This window comes from Schistocerca gregaria, chromosome 8, assembly GCF_023897955.1.
Source record: "Schistocerca gregaria isolate iqSchGreg1 chromosome 8, iqSchGreg1.2, whole genome shotgun sequence".
In the NCBI taxonomy this organism is placed as follows: domain Eukaryota; kingdom Metazoa; phylum Arthropoda; class Insecta; order Orthoptera; family Acrididae; genus Schistocerca; species Schistocerca gregaria.
In genome coordinates this window covers 312629906-312644637 of record NC_064927.1, presented here as the reverse complement: position 1 = coordinate 312644637, position 14732 = coordinate 312629906, and the positions used below count along the sequence as shown (strand labels likewise).

Genomic DNA, 14732 nt, shown 5'->3' with positions numbered 1-14732 from the left:
CTCAATAGATTTAAGTTAGTTTAAAAGGAAGTATGCTATATAATGAGTAATGATGAGTTGGGAAGAAATGCATTGAGAAGCTATATGAAAAAGGTTTGGCCAAAGAGTATTATGTAATGAGGAACAATTATTTTGAAAGAGGAAATGAACCGAGATAAGTAGGATATGATCACAACAGGTTTAGGTAGGATTTTTCTTGGAAAAGAAAGATGAGGTACGAAATATATGTGAAACTATAAATCCAGAAAGCATGCTTGGATAGGACTTTTTTGGTGGGAACATATGTTGAAATAAGAAGAAAGTTTGGTTGCTAATGAAGTTCCACAAGTGCTGTTGTACTAAATGTTACACTGAAAACAGAACCTGTCCTTTCCTTTTGTGTTATTCTGCTGTGTGTTTGGCACCCTTTGTGTTTATGTTATTCCTGTCTCTTTGTGTTTACCCGATAAGATAAATTTGGTCTATTTTTTTCCCCTAATACTAAGATGCTTTCACTATGATGAGGAATACTGTTATCCCCAAATCTAATTTTGTTTTGTAACATATTTGTTTATTTTGGGAAGATGTTTGGACACGATTTATTCTGTTATGTTTTCTTTAATGCTCATGTGTTAAGTTATTGTTTCAAAGAATATTCTCATTTTTCATTTATTTACTTATGTTACAATTCCTGTAATACTCATGTATACACTTATTTCTATTCATTTTGTAAAGTCTGTATTACTTGTTATTAGTATTATCATGTTCTTGACTGTAATGATGTCTTCTGTACCTTTGTAACTGTATTCTTATGCTGTAAAATTGTAAATTGTATAGACACCAGTTCTTCAAGTTAAATAAATAGTAGGGATTCATGTTACTGCTCACTTCTGTTGGTCATACTATATGTATAGAACGTCAGAGGTTATATGAATGTGTTAGTGCTTGCACATGTGTTGATAATTCTGCAAGGGACTGGTTAACAGCATTGCTGATTCTAAGGATATTGCAAAAAGTGAGTGCACAAGTGGTGGTTCATGGACTTGCTACATTGTCATCAAGACTCTTCAATTGTGATTGTGCACCCGCACAGTTGCAACAATGGCTGCTGGCCAGCTCTACAAGGGCTACAGTGGATCTGCACCTTTGGTGGCCCATTACTGCCACAATTTCTGCAATAAATACTGTGGGTCTGCTCTGTGGTGATCTACCAATCCTACCAATATTCTTCAAGACTTTGATTGACTCTGCTGTGGGTTTAGTCTGTTATGGCCCATCACCAGTCTTCATGTCAAGAGTGAGCACTGTGTTTCCATTGGGAGGGCAACACCACTACTTCAGCACTGCATGGAGATCCACTACTTACGTGTGCATTTTCTTTTACTTTTCAGACTTTGTTCATAGAACTGTCATAGACTACTCTTCTGATGAATGATTAGGACTGTATTTACAGACTGTGAGGTGAATTTTTTGATTTATTGACCAACAGTATATTACTAATTTTGTGCATCTGATCTATCTGATATTGTTAAAAAATTAGTCTTGGCCACTGCCCAAACTATTTACTAAAATTTGAGAGGAGCAGGGCAGCTATGTAAATAGGCTATTTATGTGTTTGTAAGTTGGCAGCACTATGTAGCACTCTGCATTAATAACTCTGACAGTGCTGTGCACACTCTGTAAGAGAATCTGTGGCTGGTTGGACTAGCACTTGCAGGTGAACAGCCAGCAGTGATGGAAGTTAGGAGTGAGTAGTCAGCAGTGATGGAAGTTAGAGGATAATAATTAGCAGTGTTGGAGGTTTGCAGTATTAGCACAAGTGGACAACGGAATCTGTTATCACTCCTCCTCCTCCTCCTCATCATCATCATTTAAGACTGATTATGCCTTTCAGCATTCAGTCTGGAGCATAGTCCCCTTATAAAATTCCTCCATGATCCCGTATTCAGTGCTAACATTGGTGTCTCTTCTGATGTTATACCTATTACTTCAAAATCATTCCTAACCTAATCCAGGTACCTTCTCCTTGGTCTGCCCCGACTCCTCCTACCCTCTACTGCTGAACCCATGAGTCTCTTGGGTAACCTTTCTTCTCCCATGCGTGTAACATGATCCCACCATCTAAGCCTGTTCATCCTGACTGCTACATCTGTACAGTTCATTCCCACTTCTTCTTTGATTTCCTCATTGTGGACACCCTCCTGCCATTGTTCCCATCTACTAGTACCTGCAATCATCCTAGCTACTTTCATATCTGTAACCTCAACCTTGTTGATAAGGTAACCTGAATCCACCCAGCTTTCGCTGCCATACAACGAAGTTGGTCAAAAGATTGAACAGTGCACAGATAACTTAGTGTTGGTACTGACTTCCTTCTTGCAGAAGAGAGTAGATCGTAGCTGAGCGCTCACTGCATTAGCTTTGCTACACCTCGCTTCCAGTTCTTTCACTATGTTGTCATCCTGTGAGAATATGCATCGTAAGTACTTGAAACCGTCCACCTGTTCTAACTTTGTTCCTCCTATTTGGCACTCATCCCCATATGCAAGACTGCTTATTTTGTGTTCACATATCTTGATCTCACCCAGCCAGTCTATTGTTTTCAACACTTGATCCATAAATAATATGAACAACAGTGGAGACAGGTTGCAGCCTTGTCTTACCCCTGAAACTACTCTGAACCATGAACTCAATTTACCGTCAACTCTAACTGCTGCCTGACTATCCATGTAAACACCTTTAATTGCTTGCAAAAGTTTGCCTCCTATTCCATAATCTCGCAGAACAGAAAATAACTTCCTCCTATGAACCCGGTCATATTCCTTTTCTAGATCTATAAAGCATAGATACAATTCCCTGTTCCACTCATAACACTTCTCCATTATTTGCCGTAAGCTAAAGATCTGGTACTGACAACCTCTAAGAGGCCTAAACCCACACTGATTTTCATCCAATTGGTCCTCAACTAATACTCGCACTTTCATTTCAACAATACCTGAGAAGATTTTACCCACAACGCTGATTAAAGAGATACCTCTGTAGTAGTTACAATCTTTTCTGTTTCCATTTTTAAAGATTGGTGTGATTACTGCTTTTGTCCAGTCTGATGGAACCTGTCCCAACTCCCAGGCCATTTCAGTTGTCCTGTGTAGCCATTTAAGACCTGACGTTCCACTGTATTTGATGAGTTCTGACTTAATTTCATCCACCCCAGCTGCTTTATTGCACTGCCATCTATTGACCATTTTCTCCACTTCCTCAAATGTGATCCTATTTCCATCATCATTCCTATCCCATTCTACCTCGAAATCTGAAACATTGCTGATCGTATTTTCACCTACATTGAGCAACTCTTCAAAATATTCCCTCCACCTGCCCAAGGCATCCACAGGATTCACCAGCAGTTTTCCTGACCTGTCCAAAATACTTGTCATTTCCTTCTTACCTCCCTTTCAAAGACTGCTAATTACACTCCCGAATGGTTTTCCAGCAGCTTGACCCATAGTCTACAACCTGTTTCCAAAGTCTTTCCAAGATTTCTTCTTGGATGCTGCAATTATCTGTTTGGCTTTGTTTCTTTCTTCAACATAACTTTCTCTGTCTACCTGAGTTACGCCTTCTTTTTCCTTTTACAGGCTGCCTTGACTGTGTCATTCCACCAAGCTGTTTGCTTCATCCTACTTTTACACACTACTGTTCCAAGACATTCTTTAGCCACTCCTAGTACTGTGTACCTGTACCTCGTCCATTCCTTTTCCAATGACTGTAATTGACTGCATTCAACTTACTGGTACCTTTCTGAGATCGCTGTTATGTACTTGTACCTGATTTCCTTATCCTGAAGTTTCTCCACTCTTATCCTCCTACATATAGACCTGACCTCCTGCACTTTCGGCCTCACAATCCCAATTTCACTGTAGATTAAATAATGATCCATGTCATCAAAGAATCCCCTGAATACACGTGTGTCCCTCACAGCCTTCCTGATCTGTTATTATACAGTCAATGACAGATCTGGTTTCCCTGCCTTCCCAAGTATACCGGTGAATGTTCTTATGTTTAAAAAAGGAGTTTGTGATTACTAAGCCCATACTGGCACAGAAATCCAAGAGTTGTTTCCCGTTCCTGTTGGCCTCCATATCCTCTCCAAATTTACCCATAACCTTTTCGTACCCTTCTGTTCGATTTCCAATCCTGGCATTAAAATCACCCATGAGCAGAACACTGTCCTTGTCCTTTGCTCTAACAACTACATCACTGAGTGCCTCATAAAAATTATCCATCTTATCTTGATCTGTCCCTTCACAATGCGAATATACTGACACAATCCTAATTTTTCTTGCTAGACACTATCAAATCTATCCACGTCAGTCATTCGTTTACATACCTTACTGCAACTACGCCGGGTTCCATCACTCCTTTGCTCTAAAAATTCAATACGATTTTGGGCATCTGAGAGCTGATCCTTTACAAGTTTACACTCCTTTACTGCAAATTCTCACAAACTATCTATATCAATACAAATTTCACTAATATGTTATTGAACACTCGTGTTTCTCATAAAATCGAGCAAACCTGCCATAATTACTATTAAGTACCTCCTCCTTCGATGACTGTATTTTAGTATTACATGGTGTACAACTTTGCTTCCATCGTTTTTTCCCCAAGATTTGAGGCTTTAATGAAACAAATTGGTTACACATGTATCATTCAAAGTATTTTCCATCGCTGGCCACTACTTTCTCCATCTTTCGGGCAGTGTAGGAATACTGTGTCCGTCTAGTAGGCACTGCTCATGCATAGTTGTTTACATCTTTGGGCGGGTTTAGTGACATCTCTCAACAATCAAAGGGCCTGTGTCTGTGATACAACATCAACAGTCAATGTCTATCTTCATGAGTTCTGGAAACCAGGATGACGCAAAACTTTTTTTGATGTATGTACTTACCTCTTGCACCAAATACATAAAAAAGTTGCCATCTGAATACTCCTTTCATATGCAATGAATGTTGCTTACTAAATATTTGGTCACTGTTAGGTATTATTAATCAGGGTCCAGCTAGTCTGTGCCCTGAATCTGTGTGCCTTCTTCCTCCAAGTTCGGTCAGACTTTGCCTCCTTACAGGCTGCAGATGAAGCTGCTTAAAATTAATATTTCATTATCATTCGCTCCTCCACATAAATAAGAAGCTAGATTCAATTCACCATTTTATATTATCTTCAAAATTACAACTTGACTTGATAAATGAGGACAGCTACTCTCACTTGTATACTGCCTCTCTGTACTATGTATATGACAGATTTGATATTCTGTTGGTAATTAACAATTACAATACATTTATCATATTTGCATTTTGCATTATTAGACATCATGGAGCTCTCTCTTCCACACCGCTCACTCCATGGTACTCCTGGTCCCACCTGAGCAGGTAGGGTCATCTAACTGCTACCCACTTCTGTACATTCACTGCATCATTAGTTCTGGTATCAGCACCTACAATTTAAAACTTCTCCCAACAGTGGGATGCTCACCACTTATTGACTAATATATGTATTTGAGGACATGATACCTCTCATTCGTGGAATTGGATGTATCACTACAAGGTGGACTATGGACAGGGGGCGATAAGGCAGCTGGAAAAAGGATAGGGTGTGAGGAGGCAGGTTGAAGAGGGACAATGTGTAATAAAGCTGATGGAAGAGTAGTTAGAAAAACAGATGTGGGAAAGTTTATTAGGGGAAGGATTTAAATTTTTCCTGAATATTTTGATGAAATCATGGCCAACAGCTACTAGCAACTAAGAACAGGGTACGTAAATTATCTAAATTCATTACAGTCATGTAATTTGAGTCTGTTGAATATATAGGCTGTTGCTTGTAACACAGAGTTGCTTAGTGACAGCTGCAGAGGCAATGTGATTAAGATTTTTGCTGTTATCAAGTTTGAATACTATGAGAGCATGCAGAATGTGAAGTGATGACCTTGTGCTCATCTCTGAATTAATTGAAGCATTCACCAGTTCAACATCTGAGGGATTGATTGGAACTGGGGCCACATTCTACAGCCCTTCCAGCTCAAATGGTTGTACTGGCTGTTATAAGTGGAGAATTCGTTAGTTGTCATTGGTTTTTTTTTTAGTTAGTTAGTTAAATGATCCATGGTTCATTTTGTAAGATAAATCATAATGATGTGGAACAAGTAATTTTACATTCACATCACATATTAATTTGTACAGACAGTTGCATTCTGAACATTTCTAAGTTTTTTATTATTATTGCAAAAAGAAAAAAAGAAATACAAATGTGAGTTAGTAGCTCCTACCCACCACCCTTTACACATTACATTAATAGAAATTATTCTATGGAATAGGAGTTGTAAAGGAGAAACTTTCTCACTTTGATTTTGAATTTTATTATTCTGTCTGTCAGACATTTTATATCACTGGGTATGCAATCAAAAACTTTTGTTGCAATATTGTGCACCCTTTCTTGTGCTAAAGACAACCTTAGTGAGGAGCAATGAATGTTATTGTTCCTTCTGGTATTGTAATTATGTACATCATTGTTCCTTTTGAACTGTACTGGATTGCTTACAACAAACTTCATGACGTAATAAATATATTCTGAAGCAGTAGTCAGAATGTCCAACTCCTTACAGAGGTCTACAAGATGATCATGGGTGGGCACCACATTATATTCTCACAGCATGTCTTTGCACATTGAAGACTTTCTTTCTTAAAGATGGGATGCTGGGTTGCAGGTAGGCACAACAAAAAGGCTCTCACAATTAAAACTCTCTGTGATTAAAACACACACACACACACACACACACACACACACACGACTGCAGTCTCAGGCAACTAAAACCACACTGCTAGCAGCAGCACCAGTGCATGATGGGAGTGGCAACTGGGTGGGGGTAAGGAGGATGCTGGGGTGGGGAGGGGCAGGGTGAGGGATAGTACGGTAGGGATAGTACGGTAGGGATGGTGGACAGTGAAGTGCTGCAGCTTAGACGAAGGGCAGTAGAGAGGTGGGGAAAAGGGGGGGGGGGGGGGGGAGAGCGGGGAAAAAGTAGAGAAATAAAACGACAGGGTGTGGTGGTAGAATGACGGCTGTGTAGTGTTGGAATGGGAACAGGGAAGGGGCTGTGTGGATAAGGACAGTGACTAACAAAGGTTGAGGCCAGGGTGGTTATGGGAACGTAGGATGTGCTGCAGGAAAAGTTCCTACCTGTGCAATTCAGAAAAGCTAGTGTTGGTGGGAAGGATCCACATGGCACAAGCTTCATTGAAATGAAGGATATAATGTTTGGCAGCATGTTCAGCAATAGGCTGGTCCACTTGTTTTTTGGCCACAGTTTGTCGGTGGCCATTCATGCAAACAGACAGCTTGTTGGTTGTCATGCCTTCATAGAATGAAGCATAGTGGTTGCAGCTTAGCTTGTCCACCACATGACTGGTTTCATGGGTAGTCCTGCCTTTGATGGGATAGGTGATGTTAGTGACCGGACTGGAGTAGGTACTGGTGGGAAGCTGTATGGGACAGTCTTGGCATCTAGGTCTCAAAGGAATATGAGCCATGAGGTAAGGGGTTCAGAGTAGGGGTTGTGTTGGGATGGACGAGTATATTGTGTTGGTTCAGTGGACGACAGAATACCACTGTGGGAGGGGTACAAAGGATAGTGAGTAGGACATTTCTCATTTCAGGGCACAACGAGAGGTACTAGAAATCCTGGAGGAGAATATAATTCCATTGTTCCAGTCCTGGGCGGTTCTCCACCATTCACCGATCCTACACAATATACTTGTCCATCCTTACACAACCCCTGCTCCCAAACCCTTACCTCATGGCTCATACCCCTGCAGTAGACCAAGTTGCAAGACCTGTCCAGTATATCCTCCCACCAACACCTACTTCAATCCGGTCACTAACATCACCCATCCCATCAAATGCAAGACTACCTGTGAAACCAGTCATGTGGTCTACAAGCTAACTTGCAACCACTATGCTACACTTTATGTAGACATGACAACCAACAAGCTGTCTGTCCGCACGAATGGCCACCGACTAACTGTGGCCACGAATCAAGTGGCCCACCCTGTTGCTGGACATGCTGCCAAACATGATATCCTTTATTTCAATGACTGCTTCACAGCCTGTTCCATATGGATCCTTCCCACCAACACCAGCTTTTCTGAATTGCACAGGTGGGAACTTTCCCTGCAATACTTCCTATGTTCTCATATCCCACCTGGTCTCAACCTCCGTTAGTCACTGTCCTTACCCATACAGCGCCTTCCCTGTTCCCATTCCAGCACTACACTGCCGTTATTCCACCACCACACCCTGTCTTTTTATTTATCTCCTTTTCCGCTACTTCCCCCCTCCTTCCCACCTCTCCCCTGCCTACGTCTAACCTGCAGCACTTCACTGTCCGCCACCCCCACCATACTATCCCTTCCCCTCCCCACCCCAGCCACTCCTCCTTACCTCCACATTGTTCAGTGTGGTTTCAGTTGCCTGAGACTACAGTCGTATGTGTGACTTGCATTTGTGTGTGTGTGCGTGTGCGTGTGTGCGCGTGCCTTTTGTTGACAAAGGTGTTGATTGCTGAAAGCATTAATTGTGAGAGTCTTTTGTTGTGCCTACTTGACAGAGTATCTCCTTCTCATAATATTGCCACATTCCACTCTGGATTTTCCATGTTTTGGTTTCTTGCAGATGAGTTACCCCAGAACATTATTCCATATGACATTATCGAATGAAAATATGCTAAATACGTCAGCTTACTGATTTCTCTCTCCCCAAGATTTGCAATGGTTCTAAGCAAAAATGTGACTGAACTAAGCTGTTTCTGGAATTGCGAAATGTGATTTTTCCCAATTCAAATTATCATCAATATGGAACCCAAAAAATGTTGAAGTGTCCAGCCATTTATTATTTCCTTACCGTGTGTTACACTTATCACTGGTGTATTACCCATAGATGTGCAGAAATGAATATGTTGTGTCTGTTAAAATTGAGGGTGAGACCATTCACAGAAAACCAGTCAATAATACTTTAAAGAACTTTGTTCAGCATTTCTGATGTTTCTTTATGATTGCTTGGATTGATTACAATACTAGTATCATCTGCAAAAAACTAATTCTGCTTGTTTTATATTAAATGGAAGATCATTTACATATATGAGGAACAGTAGTGGACCTAAGACTGAACCTTGGGGAACCCCATACGTAATTTCTTCCCAGTTCAATTTATTTCCCTCCGGATGACATATGGTGGGTGTAATATGCAATGCAACACATATTTCTTATTATGAGTGAAAATTAGGATGAACTACACTCTTTAACTATAATTGTGATTGTCTACCTTCCTTACCGATCTTGTTAATTTTATGTGCTTTTAAGTTACTACACATTAAATAGAAAGTACATGACTTCCAAAGGGTGTAGTTCCTACAACCTTCAATAGGACCAGAAGTCTTCAATAAACAAAAAAAGTCAAAGTGTAATGAAACATTCATACAATGTGGCCTGGTGTAGATATAAAAGATGTGATATGTTTATGTTGTGTTATTTTCATAAAAATTTTAAGGAAGCAATCATTAATTTGAAAGCTAGAAGAGTCAGCTGAAGAGTACGATTCATTTAGCAGACACAACCACATCTTAGATCTTAACCATGACACATGGTTATTGAAACAAATCTTTGATTTTCTACCTCAAATTTTTATTCCATAGCTGGAAACACATAAAAAAAATCTTGGCAAGTTAAGTACTGTTCTCATGTTTATTAAAACAATTAATTACAAAAAGACAATAATATGTAGCATATCAACACTGTGTGTGTAGTTTGTAAGTGTTTAATTATGCAGACTATACATTTCGCCTCATATATTGCCTAAAAATACTGACAAATATTCAGTTTAAGTACACAAGAAAAATATTATTATTAACAAAGGTGTCTAAATGACTGAACATGTATGGGATGTTCTCATTTACTCTCAAATTGTGCACAAAAGTTTTGCCATAATCACCAAACACGTGAAGAAACAACTGTAACTTATATGATGCGCTCTGAACTCATGCCACTTCCTTTAATGTGCCATTTCTTTTAATTCCTCCATACTAGTGTTGCAAGCCAGATTAAACAATAAGAAAAACAAAAATAAATTATTTTTAAAATTCAATAGTTATTAAAACAGCAAGTAACACAAAAAATTTTAAATAGGAAAAAAAATTGTGTGAAATGTGGAAAAATGAAAGCAAAGGATTGAAAATTTGTACAAATGGGCCTGTAAGCAATGTAAAAATAGGACACCTACTGGTTCCTGCCTGTAAAGAAATGTAAGGATGGTACATGCAACATTTCACGGATCAAAAAATTTAACAATAGTATTAATAACAGCCTGGAGAGCTCACACCCAAAAGCTACCGCAAAAATCTTAAAGGGCATTAAACATTTTGAGAAGAAGACTTTCTGTGCATAGTTTGTACCAAGCAGATGAGATGTCCAGTCTAAAGTAGTCTATGGTGATGTCATGTTAGAGGTACTTTCATGCGAACAAAAATACTAACCTTCTAAAAAACATAGTAAATATTTTCTTGTATATACTGTCACCGTTTATCAGATAACTGAAAACTAATGTGAATTCACTGGTTTCAAACAACAGTGGCTGAAACACTTGGCAATTTTGTCAACAGTATGCTTTTACAAAGGTTATCTGATCAATTAACTTTGTATTCTGTCTCTTCATACATATCTTCTCCAAGCTTCTCACATTTCCCGCTGCATGCTGGTAACATATCTATTTTGTGGAGGTGCCTGGTGACCAGGTGGACCAGCTTGGCTGTACAATAGACGATTACTTTGTGCCTGCGTAACATACACACTCTGAAAAATAAATAAATAACAACTCTGTATACAGAATATCTTTTGTGTAAACTACTCATTTGTCTACTTCAAATTACAGGACCTGTTGAACGTGACTAAAGTCTAATGAGTACTGAATAAGAATATGGACTGCAGGTAAACTGAAGAAAGACGAAAGTAATGAAGCACAGCAGAAACGAGATTAGCAATAAACTTAACATCAAAATTGATGAACAAGATGTATATGGAGTGAAGGAATTCTGTGAACTTGGTAGCAAAATAACACACGAGATGAAGCAAGGGTGACATCAAAAATAGGTTAGTATAGGCTAATATGGTACTACTGACCGAAAGAAGTCTACTAGTATTAACAGCAGCCATAAATTGAGGAACAAACCTCTAAGAATGTACATTTGGAGAACAGCGTTGTATGAAAGTGAATCATGGAACATGCAAAAAATAGAAAAGAAGATAATCGAAGCATTTGAGATGTGGTACTATATGATAATTGCGAAGGCTTTACACATCCAATTTTCAAAATTCTTTTATCTTCTTGGTACTGATGTTCCTGGTGCATATTTGCAATTTCACCAGTTTTGAACATTCACTTCATCGTTGACAGTCAAAAAGGTTTCATGTTTTTTTGAGTGCTTAGCAAATTTTTAGTTTTGTAAAAGATGTATTAAAGAATATACATAACATTTTGCTTGAAAATGGAATAAAGTGTAGCACTGCATTCAAAATGTTCACTGTGTTTTTTGGTGGCTCTACTCTGCTGTGTAAGACAAGAGTTTACAAGTGGTATAAATGTTTCAAAGAGGATCAAGATGATGATGAAGATGACAACCACCCTGCCCTAGCACATCAATTATTGATGACAATGTGGAATAAATAAAGAAAATGCCTCTGGAAAATTGTCAAATCACCATCAGAGAGGTTGCTGATGAAACCGGCATATCCTTTGACTGATGTCAAGCAATTTTCTTGCATTTGGGCAAGATATGTGTCACACAAAAGTTTGTTCAAAAGTTGTTGAATTTCCACCAAAAATGACATCATGCAGATATCAGTGAGGAATTGCTGAACAAAGTCAGCAATTATCCAGAGCATCCAAAGAAGGCTGTAACTAGTGACAAATCATGGGTACACAGGTATGATGTCGAAACCGACGCTCATTCATCCCAATGGAAACTGCCTGAAGAGCCAAGGCCAAAAATAAATTCGACAAGTTACATCGCATGTGAATGTTCTTCTCACTGTTTTCTTCAATTACAATGGGATAGTGCATCGTGAGTGCCTGACTTGTGGTTACACAGTCAATAAGGGATTCTAACTGGAAGTTATATGCCATCTGCGTGAAGCAATCCGATGAAAACCACCAGAATTTTGCCAAAATAACTCGCGTAAATTGCATCACGATAACGCTCCCGCTCACACCTCAATGATTGTTCGTGATTTTTTGGTGAGAAATAAAACTATTATGTTGTCTCAGTCACTGTATCCACCAGACATAGTCCTCTGGAACTTCTTTCTATGCCAAAGGCTCAAGTAAACCATGACAGAAGGTCATGTTGCCACCATCAATGAGATGAAAACCAAATCACTGAAGGAGCTGAACATCATAACTAAAAGTGAGTTCCATAATTGCTTCCAAGATTGGAAAAAGTTCAGGTACAAGTGTATTACATCTGTGGAGATGTCAAGGGGTCAAATCTGATGAGTAGATAAAAATTATTTAACAAAAACAAAAATTTCCATTACCTTTTGATCACATCTCATATCAAGAACACTGACAAGAAGAAGAGAGAGGATAATAGGGCATGTTGTTAAAACACCAGGAAACATTTTCCAAGACACAAGACACAAAGATTAGAATGCATGCAACAAATAATTGGAGATTTTGGGTATGAGTGGAACTCTGGAATAAAGAGAGGTAGAGAAGTACAAGAGAGGAAGTCATGACAGATCACATCAACCAATAAGATGATTCATGGTGGGGAGACTTACACTGTACAAAAATTCTTCCTACTCAAATAGAACTAGACACAGTCTACAATAAAATAAAAAATAACATAAAATTAAAAAAACTACAGACAGCAATGACTGTTAATACCAACATTATAAAAAGTGGATAACCCCTCTTCTAGTTTAAGTAAATACTGTCATCTACACTTCCATAGACACAACCAAACACACACACCTGCCGAAGCAGTGTCACACCTGGGTTATTGTTTTACCCCTTGCATTCTGGAAAATACTGGTCATAACGTTTCTAATAGATGAACTTAACTACCAGACTCATAAAATTAACACGTAGCTATCATTTCTGTGACAATTTTGGTGTTAAGTGGATGCAAGTCTCATCTATAATATAAAATCGCGGCACAAAATCTATTGGATCATTTTTTAAATATTTAAAATATAGCTGAGAAATTCATTATCAGGTTTGTTTTTGGTCAGTATAGAGCAAAAATGACAAGACACTGCAAAAATCCTTTTGATAGTAAATTTTTCACTGCAGACTTTACTCACAGATATTCCAAACATTCATCAAGCAACATATTCTTGATGATTGGTCAGAAATGAATGGCACATATACTGCTGAAAAAATTATTTCCAGAGTATATTGATTCCTCATAATATGCGAGATTATTCTCTCCTCTTTCTTAAATACGGGCTTTTACTAGGTTAAAGTAAGGTAAACCTAAATTTATATCTTTTGTAGATTTACAGAAAGCTTTTGACAATATCGACTGGAATACACCCTTTAAAATTTTTAAGAAAGAAGGGGTAAAATAAAGGCAGCAAAAGGTTTTACGCACAATATTTTGACGACTAGTCCTGCTGTCTTCTTCGGGTGATCTGAATAGTGTTGTTACATGTACTTGCAGTACCTAAAGAAGACAATGGGATTGGTCATCAAAATATTGTGCACAATACAGAAATGACAACTTGTCCATATATCTGGAGAAACACATTATATTGTAACTGGTTGGTTGCTTGGTTGGTTGGATTAAAAGAGGGGGAAAGGGTCCAAACTATGAGGTCATCAATCCCTTGTTCCGAACAAAACAATGCCGCAAGTGTGAGAATAAAATAAACGATGAAGGACAACAAACATGTAAATGGACATTGGGGACAAGAAAACCACAGAAACACAAGAAGCAGGATGAAGAGATTAAAACAACAAAGCAGATTACCATGGCTGGCTAGCCATCAAAGTTAAAAAAAGGAGAAGCCAGCCACTTTGCAACACATCAAAATCTCCACCCTAGAAGCACTAGGGTGCTGGACAAAGAGGGCCAAAGGACATGTGCCAAAACAGATCAAACGATAAAACCCACCATCACAAATAAAATGTAAAACTAAATCAGCTGATGAGGCGTTGTCAGATAAAATTAGCGGCAACGAGTCCAGTAACCCAAGATTTCGTCACTGGGCAGTCAAAGTGGGACAGTGCACCAGAATATGGGCCACTGTCAGCCGGGCACCGCAACGACACTCAGGCGGGTCTTCAAGGCGCAGGAGGTAACCATGGGTCACCCAAGTGTGGCCAATGTGGAGCCGGCAGAGGACAACTGATTTCCTGCGAGAGGCCCACATGGAAGACGTCCACACATTCATAGTCTCCTTAATGACACACAGTTTGTTCTGTGTACTGTTATGCCATTCTGTCTTCCAAAGCCAAAAACCCTATGGCTTAAGTCAGAACGCAGGTCAGGTCCAGAGATGCCAATTTCCAGAAGCGGTTACCACATAGCCTGTTTGGCCAGCCTGTCGGCAAGTTCATTGCCTGGGATGCTGACATGTCCTGGGGTCTACACAACCACCACTGAACAATGGGACTGGTCCAGGGCATAGATGGACTCCTGGACGGAT

At 39.2% G+C, this 14732-nt stretch overlaps 1 protein-coding gene across 3 annotated transcripts in view; it reads right to left on the bottom strand.

The window, feature by feature from the left end:
• Nucleotides 1–9751: 9751 nt before the first annotated feature.
• Nucleotides 9752–14732, bottom strand: part of LOC126284090 (G protein pathway suppressor 2) — a 111463-nt gene continuing 106482 nt past the window's right edge. For 2 of the 3 annotated variants that reach the window (XM_049982738.1, XM_049982740.1), the window contains one exon: nt 9752–10874. In XM_049982738.1, coding sequence (XP_049838695.1) covers nt 10758–10874 — 117 coding nt within the window. In that variant the 3' untranslated portion in view covers nt 9752–10757. The remainder of the gene's footprint in view (nt 10875–14732) is intronic. The other variant, XM_049982739.1, reaches the window with a different exon arrangement.